The sequence below is a fragment of the Phyllostomus hastatus genome, unplaced genomic scaffold (assembly GCF_019186645.2).
Source record: "Phyllostomus hastatus isolate PE091 unplaced genomic scaffold, TTU_PhHast_1.1 phas_scaffold_39, whole genome shotgun sequence".
NCBI classification, from domain to species: Eukaryota; Metazoa; Chordata; class Mammalia; order Chiroptera; family Phyllostomidae; genus Phyllostomus; species Phyllostomus hastatus.
Genome location: NW_025334028.1, coordinates 7,311,950 through 7,329,699, shown reverse-complemented (window position 1 = coordinate 7,329,699; position 17,750 = coordinate 7,311,950). Strand labels below are relative to the sequence as shown.

At 34.0% G+C, this 17,750-nt stretch overlaps 1 protein-coding gene across 2 annotated transcripts in view; it reads right to left on the bottom strand.

Annotated features, from left to right (window-relative positions):
* Positions 1-351: 351 nt before the first annotated feature.
* COPS4 (COP9 signalosome subunit 4) overlaps positions 352-17,750 on the bottom strand; it is a 41,887-nt gene continuing 24,488 nt past the window's right edge. Inside the window, exons 7-10 of one of the 2 annotated variants that reach the window (XM_045820205.1) lie at positions 12,559-12,729; positions 7,476-7,591; positions 6,155-6,239; positions 352-827 (exon numbers count right to left, since the gene is read on the bottom strand). In XM_045820205.1, the coding sequence (XP_045676161.1) occupies positions 694-827; positions 6,155-6,239; positions 7,476-7,591; positions 12,559-12,729 (506 nt within the window). In that variant the 3' untranslated portion in view covers positions 352-693. The remainder of the gene's footprint in view (positions 828-6,154; positions 6,240-7,475; positions 7,592-12,558; positions 12,730-17,750) is intronic. The other variant, XM_045820208.1, reaches the window with a different exon arrangement.

Below are 17,750 nucleotides of genomic sequence, written 5' to 3'. Positions count from 1 at the left end.
ATATTGTGTGGAGTGATAATTTGCAAGCTTGTTACGTGCTGGAGCTGAAACTGACAGTCACCCACAAGCTTTTTTGAAAGTCTTTTCCCAATTTCTCTATAAAGTTAGGCTGAAAGAATGCTCTCTGAGGAGCCTTCCTTGATCTTTCTCTGCTAAATGCACCAGTACTTGGTACAACTATATATAAGTATTACACTCATTATCTATTGGCTCAGTGATTATGAATTCCTGGAGAAAAGGCATAATGGCTTATCTTTGCATTTCTAGCATAAGGTAAAATTATCTGCTTAACTGAAAGGAAAAAGGAAGAAAAACCACTGCTCATTAATTAAAAACAAAGTACTACTTTAATTTGGCTCACTTCTCCATTTATTAGAATAACCACATTTGGAGAGTCACAAAGCACTTCAGTTTTACATGACTACAAAGTTATCACAAATCCCAAACTTTTTAGCCACAGATATTTCACTTACTCTGTTTAAAGTAAAAGCTTTCAAAACATCTGAGTTAGCTTGATACACAGAGACCTTGAATATATGGGAACTACATTTTTAAATGTTTGTATGTCCTGCTCTAATAATGTCTTCTTTAAGAGGAATCCAGCATCAAAGGGATTGAAATAGATATGCAAATGTTTTAGAGATAGTGAAATTAATCTGTACCACATGGAAAAGGGTGTAGTTCTACAAGGTGTCACTGAGCCATCTGGGCTTCCATGGCTTGTGCTGTCCATTCTGGTGCTGTCTGACTAATTTTCTCCAAAAGGTTATTCACTTGGAAACAAAGCGATTGGATCTGTTTGTCCCACGTTGGCAGGGCTTCCCGTGCTAAAGAAAAAAGAAATAATGTAAAAAACTGAAATTACTCCTTTGCATTCACAGCAAATATCTTAAAAAATAAATATAGAAATATTACTTTTTTAAAAGTTTACTCCAAAAATATTGGCTAATAAAGTTAAGCTAATAAACTAAAAGCTAAGAAAACTACCTAAATCACTGGCACAAAATGATTTAAAATAAAAAATGTGTACACACAATTATTATTCATGAAAGCAAAATAAAACCAACCAACCAACCTCAACCACCACAATAAAAAGATAGCTTCAGTGAAGCTATCACCAATGACTTGTAAGACACTGCCATCTACTGGGGAAAATAGATCTATTTATATATTCCAGGCTGTCTCAACTTGACTCTCAAAAATAAATTATTTTAATATTTAAACCCAAAGCAAACAAATAACAACTCATCATGAATCAATGATGAAGGAACTGTAAATCTTCATCAAGAACATAAGTAACTTAACATAAAATAACTCGCCCTGGATGGTATGGTTCAGTGGATTGAGCGTCGACCTGTGAACCAGTGTCGCTGGTTCCATTCCCAGTCAGGGCACATGCCTGGGTTGCAAGCCAGGTCCCCAGTAGGGGGTGCTCAAGAGGCAACCACACCTTGATGCTTCTTTCCCTCTGTCTCCCCCTTCCCCTTTCTAAACATAAATAAATAAATAAAATCTTTAAAAAAAATAAGTTCACTGTATTGGTTCTTTTCAATTGATATGTAAATTTAAAGAGATTGCAAAGACAATCCTCCTTTTCTTTGTTTTACTTTCTAAGCAGGACAATATTATAATTTTGAAAATAAAAAACAGTAGCAGAATTTTGGTATATCTATACAATGCAATATTATCCAGGCTTAAAAAGGAATGAACTACTGACTACATGCTACAACATGAATGGAACTTGGAAACATCATGTTAAATGACAGAAGCCAAAGGGTCACATATTGTATTATTCCTATTTTATGAAATATCCAGAATTGGTATATCCACAGAGACAGAATACAGACTAGTGGTTGCCATGGGCTGGAGAGAGGGAGGAATGAGGAGGAACTGCTAAACGGGCATGGGATGTTCTTTTGGAGAGATGAAAATGTTTTGGAACTAGGTAGAGACAGTGGTTACACAACATTGTAAGCATGCTGTGAACCTGAATTGTTTTCACTTTAAAATGATTAATTTTAAGTTATGTGAACTTTAACTTTGATTAAAAAAATAGTAGTGAGAGGTTAAGAGATGTTCTACAAATAGTAAAATTTACTATAACTTTATTACCATAGTCTTAGAAATAAGTAGAATTAAATTGAGTATACAAATAGATCCAAATATGTTATATAGAACCTAACATATGTATCAAAAATCAGAAAAGTATTTTATTTAAAAATGATACTTGCATAATTGGCTATGCATCTTTTAAAAAACAACTAGACCACAGCTTAAAATTATACACAAAAATGAGCTGTAGACAGATTAAATTTCTAAATATAAAACAATAAAGAACAATATTAGAAGAATTTTAGAAAAATATTAGTTTACACCACGGTTTAGGAGACCTTCTTATTCAATATAGGAAACTCAAGTCATAAAATTTAAAATGGACATATTTGGCTACAAAAAATTTTTTTAAATGTGTTTATGGTATGTTATTGCCTTAAAGAAACGCAACTGACAGAACAAGAAAAGTATCTGTAACACATAAAATGAACCCAGTTAAAATTATCATTAAACCAAAAGCTACAGCAAACTGATTTTGGGAGAGGTGTGGGAGGAAGAAAACAGGAAAAAGTAACATCAGTTCACAGAAGAGAAAATACTAATGGCCAATACATGGAATGATATTAAATTTCACCAGTGCCAAAGAAATGCACAATAAAACAAGAATATACTAATTTGCAAAATACAAAAGAGGAATAATATCTAGCTATTGAACATGCCATTCTCTCATACTGGTGGAAGTGTAAATGGCTACATCACTCCAGAAAGCAAATAGCAGCTATTAAGAATCAAAATACATATATCCTTTGACGCAACAAGGGATACAACTTTTTAGACACTGTTCTATAGAACTAAGTGTATCAATATACAAAGATATGCACAAGAAAACCAAGTGAATGCCCATCAACAGATGAATAGTTGAAATCTATGAAATACTATACAAATATTAAAACAAATAAATGAGACTTATATCTACTGATTTAAAAATATGTCCAAGGTACATTAACTTTTAAAAATAATTTGAAAAACATTATTTACTTTAAAATATGATGCAACCTAAAAAAACCTCTATATGTTTTTACTCATCTGTATAAGCATGTAGAAAGACACACAAGACTGTAGACTAATATTAGTTATGTCAGGGAGCTGAGATAGAGGAATGTAAGTAGAAGTAAAAATATTTTATTAACTCATCCTTTATTTATTCTTATAATGCTTTATTTGTTATAATGAGCATATATATCATTGTATTTTTTTAAATCTAAGAAAATTAGAAAAATATTCCATATTCTAACAAGTTGGTATACATTAACTTAAGTTGTCTGTTCACTTGGTGACTGGTTGGAGAGACTGGGGAAAGGAGTGAATACTTCAAAATGTTTGATATAGGAAAGAATTTACAACACTAGGAAAAAAACCAAAAAGACCTGTGTGGTTGGTTGTATTGGAAAGAGGAAGCTATAAAAAAATATAGACAACCTTTTGGAAACTTTGTAGAACTTTGTTCTATAAGCAATGGGAAGCCACTCATTAGAGTGTCAAGAAACAGAGTAACAATTTAATAATTTTTAAAATTTTTTGTTTGCATTTTTAAAAGATCATAATCACTCTACTCTGGCTGTACTAGGTCAACTACATGAGAAAGGAGCAATTATAGATATGAGGAAAAAAGTTAGGAGCTTCTTTTTCTTCATATCTATATCTTTTCTCATATCTTTATTCCTCAAGCCCAAAAGTGGTTATGGGGGTTCAGAATAAGCTGGTGACAGTAAGAAATGAAAGAAAGTTTGTAGGTTCCAGATACACCTAGGAGATGAAATTGAAAGGATTCTAGCCAACAAAGAAGAGGAAAGATGGAGAAGGAATGCCGAAGAAAGTGAATGATGTGGTTTCTGGACGGCTGGTGGGCTGTTTGGTTACTGCGGGAGGCAGGAAGAAAGGAGAGAGAATGAATTCATTTTGGCAGCTGCCCATGATACAATCAGGTATGAAATGCCTGAAAATCAATTAGAACCACTGCATGTGGGACTCAGAAGAGAGATTTACTCTAGAAAAGTATATACAAGTGTTGCCTGCATAGAGATGGTAATTCTATGCAGGCAACAACAATGGGAATAGATGAAACTGACTAGGGAAACTTAGTAGAGTGAGGAGAAAAGGCTGAGAAGCAAGCCCCAAATAGCCTCAATATTTAAATTTAAAGGACTTATAGAATCTACTACAAAGATGACTAGAAAGAATATCTGGAGAAGAAGGAAAGAAATCAGAGGAACGAGATGAAGGACAGGACAAAAATCAAGATGATGGGGGTGGGGGGGAGGTATCAAAAGGGAGTAAATAATCAACTCTATTTAATATGTTTAAAAGTCAAAATGAGCCTAAAAGATAAAAGAATTTCTGTTAAAACCCAAGTATGTTTAAAACTAATGGAAAGAGCCCTGGCTGGTATGGTTCAGTGGACTAAGTACTGACCTGCGAACCAGGGGGTTGCTGGTTTGATTCCCAGTCAGGGCACATGCCTGGATTGCAGGCCAGGTCCCCGGTAGGGAAAGCATGAAAGGCAACCACACATTGATGTTTCCCTCTCTTCCTCCCTTCCTCTCTCTCTAGAAATAAATAAAATCTTAAAGAAAAAAAAACTGATGGAAGGAAGCCAACAGAAAAAGGATGAAAACAAAAAATAACTCCCAAGCTCAGGTTCCTAAAAATGTTTATTTGTAAAATTGTTTAGGAAGGAGGGATAATGGCAGCAGCAGACAAGAAATCCAAAACAAAACACAGGTGGAAAACTAGAAAGGGGCTCTGGCTGGGGTAGCTCAGCGGACTGAGCATTGGCCTGCAAAGCAAAGGGTTGCCAGTTTGATTCCTAGTCAGGGCACATGCCTGGGTTAGGGGTCAGGTCCCCAGTAGGGGTCACTCAAAAGGCAACCATACATTAATGTTTCTCTCCCTCTTTTTCTCCCTCCCTTCCCTTCTGTCTAAAAATAAATAAATAAAAATCTTAAAAAAAAAAAAAAAAGCTGGAGAGGGAAACAAAAACCATCTCCAGGACAACATGAAGGAAGAAAGACAGAATTAGATTTATATTTAACACTTATAAATTTATGAATCTTACGAATCTGATAAAGAAGATAATCTCACACTGACAGCTTTTTTTCTTCTGTGAAATATGAAACAAGGGCATCTGCTGAGATAGAAGGGGAAGCGTCAGAGATTTAAGAAATCTGAAATAATCATTGCAGAGTAGGAAAAAGAACAGACTAAAAAAATGTAACAAGAATCCCAGGTAGTGTTGAAGACCCTTGAGCTTGAATTGGCAATGGTGGTCACTTTGTCTGGTGTTCTGACCCTTCAACATCAGTTAGCTACTTAAGTACAGGCCTGGGAAAGATGATGAATAGGTTCGTTCAAGGTGAAGTTTTGCTGGACAGCCAGAACAGGACAGACAAGTGTTTTGGGCATATGTAAAAGAATAATGAATCAGAATCCAAGCTGGATAGGAAGAACATTAAAGATAAAAAAGGGTTGGGCTAACTGAAAGAAGGTAAAAGAGTCAACAGACAAGAGGCTGCAATCCAGTCAAACAGTGCTGAAGGGCAAGTAACTAAGACAGACCCCTAGAAAGAGAGGAAAATGGTTATTGTCGGAGTGGAATATTTCAAATTAAAATTTTACAAGTGGAATGGTTCTGGGCACAGCAAAGTCCACAATGTAAATGATGTAGGAATATGGGCTGAGGAGGTATTAGAAAATGAGAAAGTAAAGAGATCTACTTACTTACCTACCTCCATTAGTTTAATGAGCTGCTGAATCGGAAATGCAGCTGTCATGCCCACTATATGGCATGTGTTCAATAAATGTTTGATGAGTAAATGAACGAATGAAAATTTTAGTTTTAAATTTTCCCACAGCACAGAAAATGCTGCATAAAACAGGTCTATGAATATAAGTTCACAAAAACTATATTTTAAATTATTTGGGTAATAAGCCTATTCTAATAATAAGATTCTAGGTCAAAGGAAATTGTTCAACATATATTAATCACAAATATACAACACCTCACTGATATTTCATTAGGACAGAAACAAGCAAAACTTCTTACTTTCAAAATGAACTATTCCATCAATCTGATCAATAAATCCATTCATTCGTCCTTCCGTTATCATTTGCGATGCTATCTTTTCTGCCTGTTTAAATAAAAAATAAATTCATTCTCAGACACTTTATTTATCTTTTCTAACACATTCACACTTGATAAGACAACTGAAAGCTCTTGGTTTAGCTAACCATCACTCAGCTTACAAATGTATTTATCTACCATTCATTACAAGAGTAAATCTTAAAAATCTTCCTATTATATCAACCCAATTCTTTCTGGGAACAATCCACTATCATTATTTTAAATTAACTGGTATATATTTTGCTTGTGAGACTTTGAACAAGAACTAGCCCTTTTACCAATTTTTATCTCTGCTTAAAATCAAATTAACAATTTTTTTCTCACTGGGATCCTCACCTCAAAAAAAAAATCCTAGTTTTTCTCATTTTATTTCATTTCAATTTTCACGGCATTTATCACCCAAAAACTCTTTAAGAAAGTAATATTTCTGCCCTGGCTGGTGTGGCTCAGTGGATTGAGTGCTGGCCTGTGAACCAAAGGATTGCAGTTTTGATTCCCAATCAGGGCACATGCCCAGGATGTGGGCCAGGTCCCCAATTAGGGGTGTGTAAGAGGCAACCAATCGATGTTTCTCTCCCTCTCTTTCTCCCTTCCTTTCTCCCTCCCTTCCCCTCTCTCTAAAAGTAAATAAACAAAAAAATATTTTTAAATATTATAAAATTAAGAGAATGTTTTATAAGTGATACTTGAAATACCATCTTAATACTATTGGTACTTTGTCTGGATTTGTACATAGCTAACTAAACCCTTATCGTTACAAAGAATGAAATTAATTCTCTAATAACTCAGTCAACTTTTTAGGTTAAATCAAACACAGAAGTTACAATAGACTAGCCTGGTGTATTACCATAGTTATTTTCTCAAAGAGAAGAAATATTTAACCAATCTAAGGGCAGAAAATAGAAGTAACAAGGCATCTATCAAAATCTTTAGTTAGTCAGAAATCAGAAACCACTATCAAATTTAAAGACTCTAAGCAAGGATATGCTCACAAAATGGGTATCATAATCTGGAAACCTTTTAAGATTTCTATTCTATGTCACTTTATCATAAAATATAAACAAAATCAAAGACAATTCCACTACAGCACTATTTTAACATTCAAATAATTTATTTCCATTTTTCTGAGGCTTTTTATGTGTATTTTTGTTGCAGTTGCCAATATCTAAAAATTATATATTTTATTTTCTCATTACATCAACAGTTTAGTCTCTTCTCTTATTTACTGGAAACAAGAAAATACCTTAGCTGCAGGGATCTCTAAAAGAGCTCCAAGTTCTTCAAAGGTAATATTATTATATAATTTGCTTGCAGACAACAAATTGTGCTCAATCACAGCTCTATCCAAGATGCTAGAACCTTAAATAAATATAAATAAGACAGTCATAAGTTTGAAATTAGTTTTATACTCTTAAAAAATGCATCCCTTTTTCTGAAAATTTCTAAGCAGGTAATAAATCATAATCATTGTCTTTATTCCGATCAAAACTTAATTTTTTTAAGATTTATTTATTTTTAGAGAGAAGAGAAGGGCAAGAGAAAGAGAGGAAGAGGAACATCCATCTGTGAGAGATACATCAATTGCCTGCCTCTTGCACAGCCCCCAAATGGGGACTCAGCCCAAAACCCAGGCACGTGCCCTGACTGGGAATCAAGCCAGAGACCCTTCGGTTCGCAGGTTGGCACTCAATCCACAGAGCTACACCAGCCAGGGCCTATCAAAACATTAAACATAACTCAAGTGCTTTATTTAATACAGCTTGAATAATATGCAATTAAATATAAATAACATATTTGGAAAATGAGTGATTGGCAAGTAATTACTAACCAGCTGAGTGAATTTAACCTTTTGGGTTTGAAGGTCTGCTACCTTAGGCTAGCTAGCAGATTTATAACTTTTCTTGCTATAAGCTAACTCTTATTAGCAAACAGCAGCAAAAACAATCATGCAACCTGTTCTGTAAGCTTAATAAAGTCAATACATATCGCTCATCAGAAATATCTCTATTCTTTTGGGGACTCCATGAGCACCTTATTCTAAAGCAAATGTGAAAAATGTGCAGAATGTAGGAACAAGCTAACCCTTCATGTATAGCATCTTCCCTTAAATGAGGTAATACAGGGCCTGATGAAGTTCTGGACCTAAGGCCCCATCCTGAAGGTGTTAGACTGCTGGGTTCACCCAATTCTTTTTTCTTTCTTTACAGTTTTATTGAGATTTAACTGATATATAACATGGTGTTAGTTTAAGGTATGTAACATAATGAGTTAATATATGTACATGTTGCAAAATGATTACCATAATAATTTTTGGTAAGATTCATCACCTTACCTAGTTACAAAATTTTTTCTTATGATGTGAACTTTTAAAATCTATTCTCTTAGCAACTTTCAAATATAATGACCTAAATGTATGGGAAAACATGAAAGATTTGATATTGTTAAGATAGTAATACTCCCCAAATTGTTCTACAGAGTCAATGTAATCCCTATCAAAAATCCAGCTGGCATCTTTGCAAAAATTGGCATGCTGATCTTAAAATACACATAGAAATTCAAGGGATCAAGAGGAGCAAAAACAATCTTCAAAAAGAACAAAGTTGGAAGACACACTTCTCGATTTTAAAACTTACTACAAAGATATAGCATCCAAGACATTGTGGTTCTGGCATGAGCACAGGCATACAGAATAGTGGAACAGAATTTAGAATCCAGAATAAACTCTCACATTTAGCAACAACTGATTGTCAACAAGTATGCTAAGACAATTCAATGGGAAAGTAATAGTCTTTTCAAAAATGTTGCCCCAATAAACTGGATATCCATATAAAATGAGACCTTATCTTACACCATATATAAAAATTAACTCAAAATGAATCAAAGACCTAATGTAAGAGTTACAACTGGAAAACTTATAGAAGAAAACAGAATCTTCATGTCCTTGGATTAGGCAATGGTTTCTTAGGTACAACACTGAAAGCACAAGCAATAGAAGAAAAAAAAAAACAGATAAGTTAGACTTCAACAAAATTTAAAACTTTTGTGTTTCAAAAGACACCATCAAAAAAGAAAGAACAGAAAATGAGAGAATTGCAAATCATTCATCTGATAAGGATCAGATCTAGAATATATAAAGAATCTTACAATTCAGTAATAAAAGGACAAAAGGCAAATAATCTGAATAGACATTTCTCTAAAGATACACAAAAAGGTGCTCAACATTAGCCCTCACGGAAATGAAAATCAATACTACTTCATACCCAGCAGGATGGGTAATTCAAAAACACAGATAATAACAAGTGTGGGAGAGAATACAAAAAACTGAAACCTGCAGACACTAATGGCAGTAATGTAAAATGGAACAGCCACTTTGGTAAACAGACTGGCAGCTCCTCAAAAGACTAAAGAGTCACCACGACCCCTAACTCTACTCCTAAGTATACACTCAGAAAAATTAAAAACTTATGGCCATACAAAGACTTTTATATGAATGTTCATAGCAGCATTATTAGTAGCCAAAAAAGTAAAAAATAACCTAAATATCTATCAACTGATAAAGAAATAAAATGCGGTATATTCATATAATAGAATACTACTTGGTAATAAAAGGGAATGAAGTACTGATGCATGCTACAATAGATAAGCCTTAAAAACATCATGCTAAATAAAAGAATTCAGTCACAAAAGGCCATGCATATGAGGAGGGACCCAAAAAAATGGAATTATCTTCTGGAGCGGGGCCTCTTGTAGTACAGGCTTCCCCTGCTAAGTGATTGTTGTGGTAATACATCTGTATCAGTGTACCAACTGGCATTGTTGTGAGAGGCTGCGTTCAGCTTCAGTGAATTTTTTTTGAAGACTCTTTCAACACATTTGCCCATTTCATGATGGAGGATTTACAAACTCACCTGCCCACACCATGTGCTGAGTTGAATGTTCAGCACTTTTTGACTAAAAACAGCATGACTCCCATGCCCCCCCCTTCACACAATCTCTGCCAGAACGACTTCATTTTACTTCCTTTTGTTTCCCCGGATGAGAAAGGTCCTCGAAGGGAAATGTTTTGCCCATGTGGAAGAGGTGAAACAAAAAACAACAGAAGCAGTAAAAGGTTATTGAAATTGGCAAGTTCAAAAACTGTTTTGAGCAGTGGGAAAAAATCTCAATAGGTATATTACATTAGATTGAGAGTACTTTGAAGCTGCCTTAAGTTTAAACATGTAAGAATAAATACAAAATTTTTTATAAATAGATTCCATTTTTTGGGGGGACCCTCCCTCACATATATGATTCCATTTATGTTAAATATCCAAAATAGGCAAGTCTATTGAGCAGAAAGTAGATGAGTAGTAATGTTCTACAACTCTGGGAATATACTATGTCTCAAGATTGCTAACCTAAGCCAATACAAAATAATAATGAATGTAAAAAAAAAAAAAAGATTGCTAGCCTAGAGTTGTAATGATGGTAAATAAAAATATCCAAGAAAAATAAAAATAAACAAGAAAAACAACAGGATCTAAAATGAAAAAGAAAAAACCTCTGCCCTATTTCTATAATCCTATGTGACAAATTTGAGAATCATTTTCATTCTCAGAATCTAGTGAGTATCCCTCTTTTTAGAAAAAAATTATGTAACTAATTACATCTTTTTTTTTCTTTTCATAGCTGGAAAGCTCAAAGTCAAATTTGAAGCTCAACTATATCAATTATGGAAACTTTTTCTTATTTATCTAGCTTTTAACTTTTTTGTCAGACATCTTCTTGCAAAAGGAACTTAAAGCTGCCTAAAAGAATGCACAGAAGAGCATTTAAAAGTAAAAAAGAGGTGATGAGCACACACTGCAATATACCAATGATGTATTATAATATTGTACACTTGAAACTTAGCTAATCTTATTAACCAATGTCACCCCAATAAATTTAATAATTTAAAAAACAAGAAATTTAAATTTAAAAAAGAAAAACAAGAGTAGCAACAATCAAAACACACAGTATTTACAGGAGAACAAGTTAATTTTAAGCTTTCTAGCAGCCAACCAAATTAAGAATATCAATCAGTTTATCAACTCACAGTGTCTTTAAATAAGACAAAAATCCAACTGCTCAGGAGAATTACAACTAATCTTAAGAAAGGAACTTTTCCTCAGGATTGCATAAAGAATAACCTATAGAAAAAATATCTCCTTTAGCCAGATAGAAATCAAATGGTTTCCTGCCCTGACTGGTCGAACTTATTAGTTGGGCATCGTTTTGCAAAGTGAAAGGTCACTGGTTCAATTCCCAGTCAGGGCACATGCCTGGGTTGTGGGTTCAGTCCCTGGTGTGGCACACACGAGAGTCAACCAATCAATGTTTCTCAGGTTGATGTTTCTCTCCCTCTCTTCCTCCTTCCCTCCCCTCTCTAAAAATAAATAAATAAAATCTTTAAAAAAAAAAAGTTTATTTGAGCCAAAATGATGACGTATGCCAGGGAGCAAGATATTAAGTGCTCCGACTGGTTTCCTTCTTAAAGTAAAATTAAATGAAAGAAATTCAACAGAAGGTCAATGGAATCTCTTCACCAATCTGGTTTAACTCAGGGAAGTAAGATTGGGTGAAGTGTACACCTTTTAGCCGAATCCTACAAAAATGATTCTTTACAGATAAATTGTCTTCAGTAGGATGAAAGTAAATCCAAAGCAGTGAATCTAACAGATCTGAATGTTTATTTTAATCTTTTCCACATTTCTGATGGTCTATGTCTATATTTTTATCATGTGTTATTGTTATAAGCTACTTTAAAACCTATAAAATAACTGATGTTATTATGAACAAGCATCTATTAAAAATTTCTTTCCTGGTAAACACAGTCTAACTTAAGCAAATACATCCCTTAGTGTGGAAACATGACAACAAGTTCTGTTCTTATTGGAAACAATTTTACCCTGAATAACCTTAGCCAAGCTACTGTGCCAAATTTTGCTATATATCTAAAATTAGACTGGATAATTATTAAGCAAACTAATGTTTAAGATTAATTTAGGTACTTAGCAAATGGTTTGAGTTTTTTTAAAAACCAGGCACAATAAGCCTAGTCTATAACTCTACTTCCCTTACAGTTTCCCAAAAATGCATAATTCTACAAAATGCTTTCCAATAGGGCTATTTTTATACATCAAACCCCTATGAGTGTATGATACTCATCTTCAGTCAATATTCTTTTTTAAAAAAGTGTTAAGTTAAAATGTTACAGAAAAATATCAAGATGCTTAAAATTTAACACACTTTCCACTAGCATGTACCTAAATATTCACTACCACATACTTGTAAGACATGATCATTACCATCAGCTGTAGTTGCTTTCTGGTGAGGCATCAGCATGGCAGCAAATTCCTGAAGTTGATTTCCTCTGATGATCCTATCCAGGTACATTTTCTCTAGGATCCCATAAGCAGCAAGTTGCTGGCACCTTTCATCCTTAAAGAGAGTAGCTAGCATTCGAGAACGCTGTTGTCCTAAGGAAAACAAATGAAAATGAACATCAAATATTCTCACTATTTATTTCATCAATGAAAAACAATCTTTCTTATGACCCCATTTTGCCTACTAAAATAAACAAGTTTCATTATTTGTGGCAGTTTTATAAAGTTGAGGCCAACACTAAATTAGTGAATACTCAACTGCTGTTCCTATAGGAATACAGGGTTAGGTCTCTCTGAACCTCTGGTCACATGTTTGTCAGCTAACCATCGTGCAGCCTTGTTTTATGTTACTCATACCTGACTGACACTTACCTAATACATGTATTTTCTCTAGCAGGCACATCATACACTTTCTTCTCTTCAGAACACAAGGGAGTACTTCAGCACTATACTTAGGGGCCACTTTAAGCATCAAAATCACCATAGAAAAGCACAAAAATGTGAAAAATACGCTACTAACAGCCCACAGAAAGGAACTTTACAGTACGAAAGTGAAACCAAGAAGGTAGAGAGCACTGCCTTATTCAACTCCAGCTGAAAACATACATTGGGATGATTCCAATCTTTTCCTTTTCTGCACATATTTGCAAATGACTACGAAAGCACAAGTGTTGACTCTGGGGTGACAAATTTTAGCAAGTAGGCAAATTCATAAACAGGTAATAATGAGAAACAATGGTATATTCATTTGTGAAGAACAGGATATACACCAAAATCCTACAAGTGGTTCAAATTACAGCTAATTGTTATTTTCTTCTCACTTATTTGTATTTCTACAATGAACATGCATTTCTTTGGTAGGAATAAAATAATTTATACAAGATGAACAAATATTTCTCTAATGGGAAACTTAACATTTATAGGTTCAATTTAGATTTTCAAGGATCTCCATTTTTTTAAAACTTTTATTGACTTTTTAAATTTACTAATTTTAGAGAGAGAGAAGGGGAAGAGAGATAGAGATAGAGATAGATAGAGAGAGAGGAAGAGAAACAATGACTTTGTTGTTCCACTTACTGATGCATTCACTGGTTGCTTCTTATACCCTGATTAGGGATCAAACCTATAACCTTGGCATATTGGGATCACATGCTAACCAACTGAACTACCCATCCAGGGCACAAGGATCTTTAAATGGTGAAAAATTACATGACAACTGATGACATTAAAAAATTGAAAGAGTACAATGAACAAATTTTCTTTTTAAATATATTTTTAGCTCTGTATTCTGAAAGGGCCTAACACCCAGTGGCAATGAGCATATCTAGCACCTTGATCTTGGTATCCCCGTTAAAAGAAACTAGGGATCCTTGAAAAATAGCTGATTTCAAGTCCGAGGCAGGAAGAATACAAGATAACCCTAAAGTGTCTTCTTATGCTGCAATGCAGACAAGTATTCCAAGATTAATGGGGCCATGTCAAAAAGACATTATTTAGTCATATTTGGGACAATTTTGAGCATCAAAAAGGACAGTAATTAAGTAACACACTGAATAAATAAAAATCAAAGTCAAATATACAAAAATGTTCATAGCAGTACTATTCCTAACAGCCAATCAGAAACTACCCAAAGACAATAGGATAAATTGTGGCATATTCACACAATGAAAATGAAGAAACTATACCTATATGTAACAATATGGATAAATTTAATAAAGTTAAGCAAAGGAAACAAGACAAGTATATTATCAGTATAAGATTTCATTTATGTAAATATAAGAAGCAGGTACAACATACATACTGATGATTATGCTTGGAGCTTGGGGGATGTGGCTGGTTGCTAGGAAAAAACATGACAAGAGGCTTTCAGGGTGAAAGGAAGCTAGGAAACAGAATTTTCGTAGTGTCAAAGAAGCACCCCAGAAATTATTTATGAAATACAAAGAGGACAAAGTACTTTTAAAATGGAGCTTTTACTTTAACCAGATGACCAAATTTAGCATCACTCACAGTGGCACAACCTGACATTATGTGCTCTCTAATGTGAGGCAACTGCTCAAGGACACAGCATCACTGTGACGCATGCCTGCTAGAAAAAAAATGTAACTGGAATCTAATCAAATCTTTGGCTAACTTACACTTTAGAGAAAGTAATTGGGATTAAGGAATGAATAAACAATATATATCAAACAAATCTAGAATGAAGAACATTCCACACAACTTCAAAAAATCAGTACTTTTTTTTTAAGTGAGAAAACTATACAATGTTGTATGTTAACTATATTGTATCTCAGTAAACTTGTGTTGAGGGTGAGGAATCTATTCTAGACTAAAAAAATCTGAAGAGTAAAAAGACAATCAGCAAATACCACATGTGAATTTGTTCTTTGTTTAGCAGAAAAAAGGCAGGTGTAAAAGATATTCCTGAGACAACTCGGACAGTGATAGACCAAATGGTAAATTCTACAGTGGAATTGCCACTAATTTTTTTAGGAAAGATAATACTATTATAATCATGTTCAAAAATGTTCTTATTCTTAGAAGATGCATGATAATATATAAGGAAGGGAGGTCATAATGACTCACAAGTAACTTTAAAATGATGTATCAAAAATTTGTGTGAGAGAGAAAATGAACATGACAAAAATTCAGAAAAAACTGGAAAAAGTAATAAAGGGGGAGTATGTCTACTAGATAACAAAACATATTATGAAGCTATAGTAATTCAAAGAACAGAGTACCAGTATGTTCATAAACAGAGAGGCTAATTAAAGAAACAATACTATGTCCAGAAATCTACTATAATGTGCTTCAAATCAATGGGGGGGATGGGGGGGATGGACTGTTCAATAAAGGATGCTAGTTCGAACAACTAGCCTTTTAAGAAAAAAAATTAATTTCCCTATCTCATCCCTTACACTAAAACAAATCCAAATGAATTAGGATTTATAGATAAATTTAAGTAAGAACTAGACAAAACTAATCTATACTAGTGATTACTCTTTAAGGGGCAAGAGCAGGAGGCAGTGACTAGGAGGAAGGATGAAGATAAAAAAATGAAACCCTAAATTTAGTGGCAATTCTCAAAGGGGGTCCTTAAGACCTTTCAAGGGATCAGTGAGATTAACATTTTCTTTGTAACACAAAGACACCCTTTGCGTTTTTTCACTACTTTGACACCTGCACTGCTGGTACAAAGGCAATGGTGGCTAGCTAAAACTACTGGCACCACAGCACCAATCAAGGCAGTGACATGGGTGCCAAAAATATATTGTGTCACACACTCAACAGTCAAAACAGAAATATAGTTTCACTTTAAAGTGTCCTTACAGCAGTAAAAATTTATTTTTATTAAATCTTGATAGTTGAAAACATGTCTTTTTAATATTTGTGTGACGAAACGGAAAATGCACATAAAGCAGTTCTGCTGCAAAAGGAAGTGCAATGGTTGTCCCCAGGAAACACTGCAAGCTGAACTAGTCCTTTTTTTCATGGAACACCATTTACATAAATTAATGACTGACAAGTTACAGCTTTTCAGATGTGGGTATTTGGAAGACATATTCTTAAAAATGAACAAAGTGGGCCTGTCACTATTATCAACAATATTTGTTGTCCCCGATAATATTCAAGTTTTCAGCAAAACAATAGGAATTTTTCAAAACTTCAATCTGCCACCATGAGCTTGAGAGCTTTCCAATAATTAAAGGTTTTTCTGATGAGATTAGTGGTAATATATTTAAATATTTTAATATTGTATAACAAAGTAAGTATATCAATATTTGGAAGCTCTGAGTAACTCAGTAAACCACTATTTTCCAAACAACCAATATATAATGGTACAAAATCTTACATGTGTAAAATATACATTCAAAGTGCAAGACAGACCCTGAGTGGTATGGCTCAGTTGGTTGGGCATCCTCCTGCAAAGTGAAAGGTTGACAGCTCAATTCCCTATCAGGGCACATGCCTGGGTTCTGGGTTCAGTACTGGTTGGGGTGCCTGTGAGAAGCAAATGATTGATGTTTCTCTCTCACATGAATGTTTCTCTCCCTCTTTCCCTCCCTCCCCCCTCTCTAAAAATAAATAAATAAAATCTTTAAAAAAAAAACAGGCAAGACAGACCAAGACTTGATCCTAACAGAGTGCAGTGTTCAGTGTTATGGTTTCAGATGCCACACTACAACTAACCTGTAAGAAACTATACTACATGTCTAGTTAATATAGTATCAAAGAATAATATCCACAATTATCTGAAAAAGCAATTAAATATGCCTATTCTTTCCAACTACATGCCCCAGGCTGGATTTTTTTCATTTACTTCCACTAAAACAACATATGACAAATAGGTTGAGCACAAAAGTTCCTTTAAGAATTCAGTTTTGTCTTTTAAACTGAACATTGAAAAGATTTTTAAAATTAAAACAATTCCATTCTCCTAACATTTTTTGCTCTGGCAAATATGGTTATTTATTAAAATGTGTTATTTCTGTTTATATACAATAGATCTATTATTACTACTTTTAATTAATAAAATACTCTAAATTTCTCATTTCAATTTTTAATACAGTAATCAACAGATATCACCTACATAAACAAAAGCGCTTAAGTGTAAAAAGGGTCCAGCCCAGATGATTTGAGAACCTAAAGTACTGAAAGAAAACATGTGGAAATATAAAATATGTCAATTTCAGAATACGAAAGATTTTTCCAAGCAAGTCAACAAAACCCAGAGACCATAAAAAAAGATTAATATAGTTAACTATATAAAAACTTAAAGTTTCTGCAAGACAAAAATTCCATATACAAAGTCAAAAAAGGGGACAATAAATTGGGAAGAAAAATTGTTAAATTTTGTACATAAATGAAGAGGTTTGTTTTTTTTTTTTAAGATTTTATTTATTTATTTTCAGAGAGAGGGGAAGGGAGGGAGGGAGAAAGAGTGGGAGAGCATTGCTCGATTGCCTCTCGCATGCCCTCAACCAAAGTCCTTGCCCACAATCCAGGCATGTGCACTGATGGGGAATTGAACCGGTGACTTTTTGCTTTGTGGGATGATGCCCAACTCACTGAGCCAAGCTGGTCAGGACTAAATGAAGAGCTTTTATAAGTCA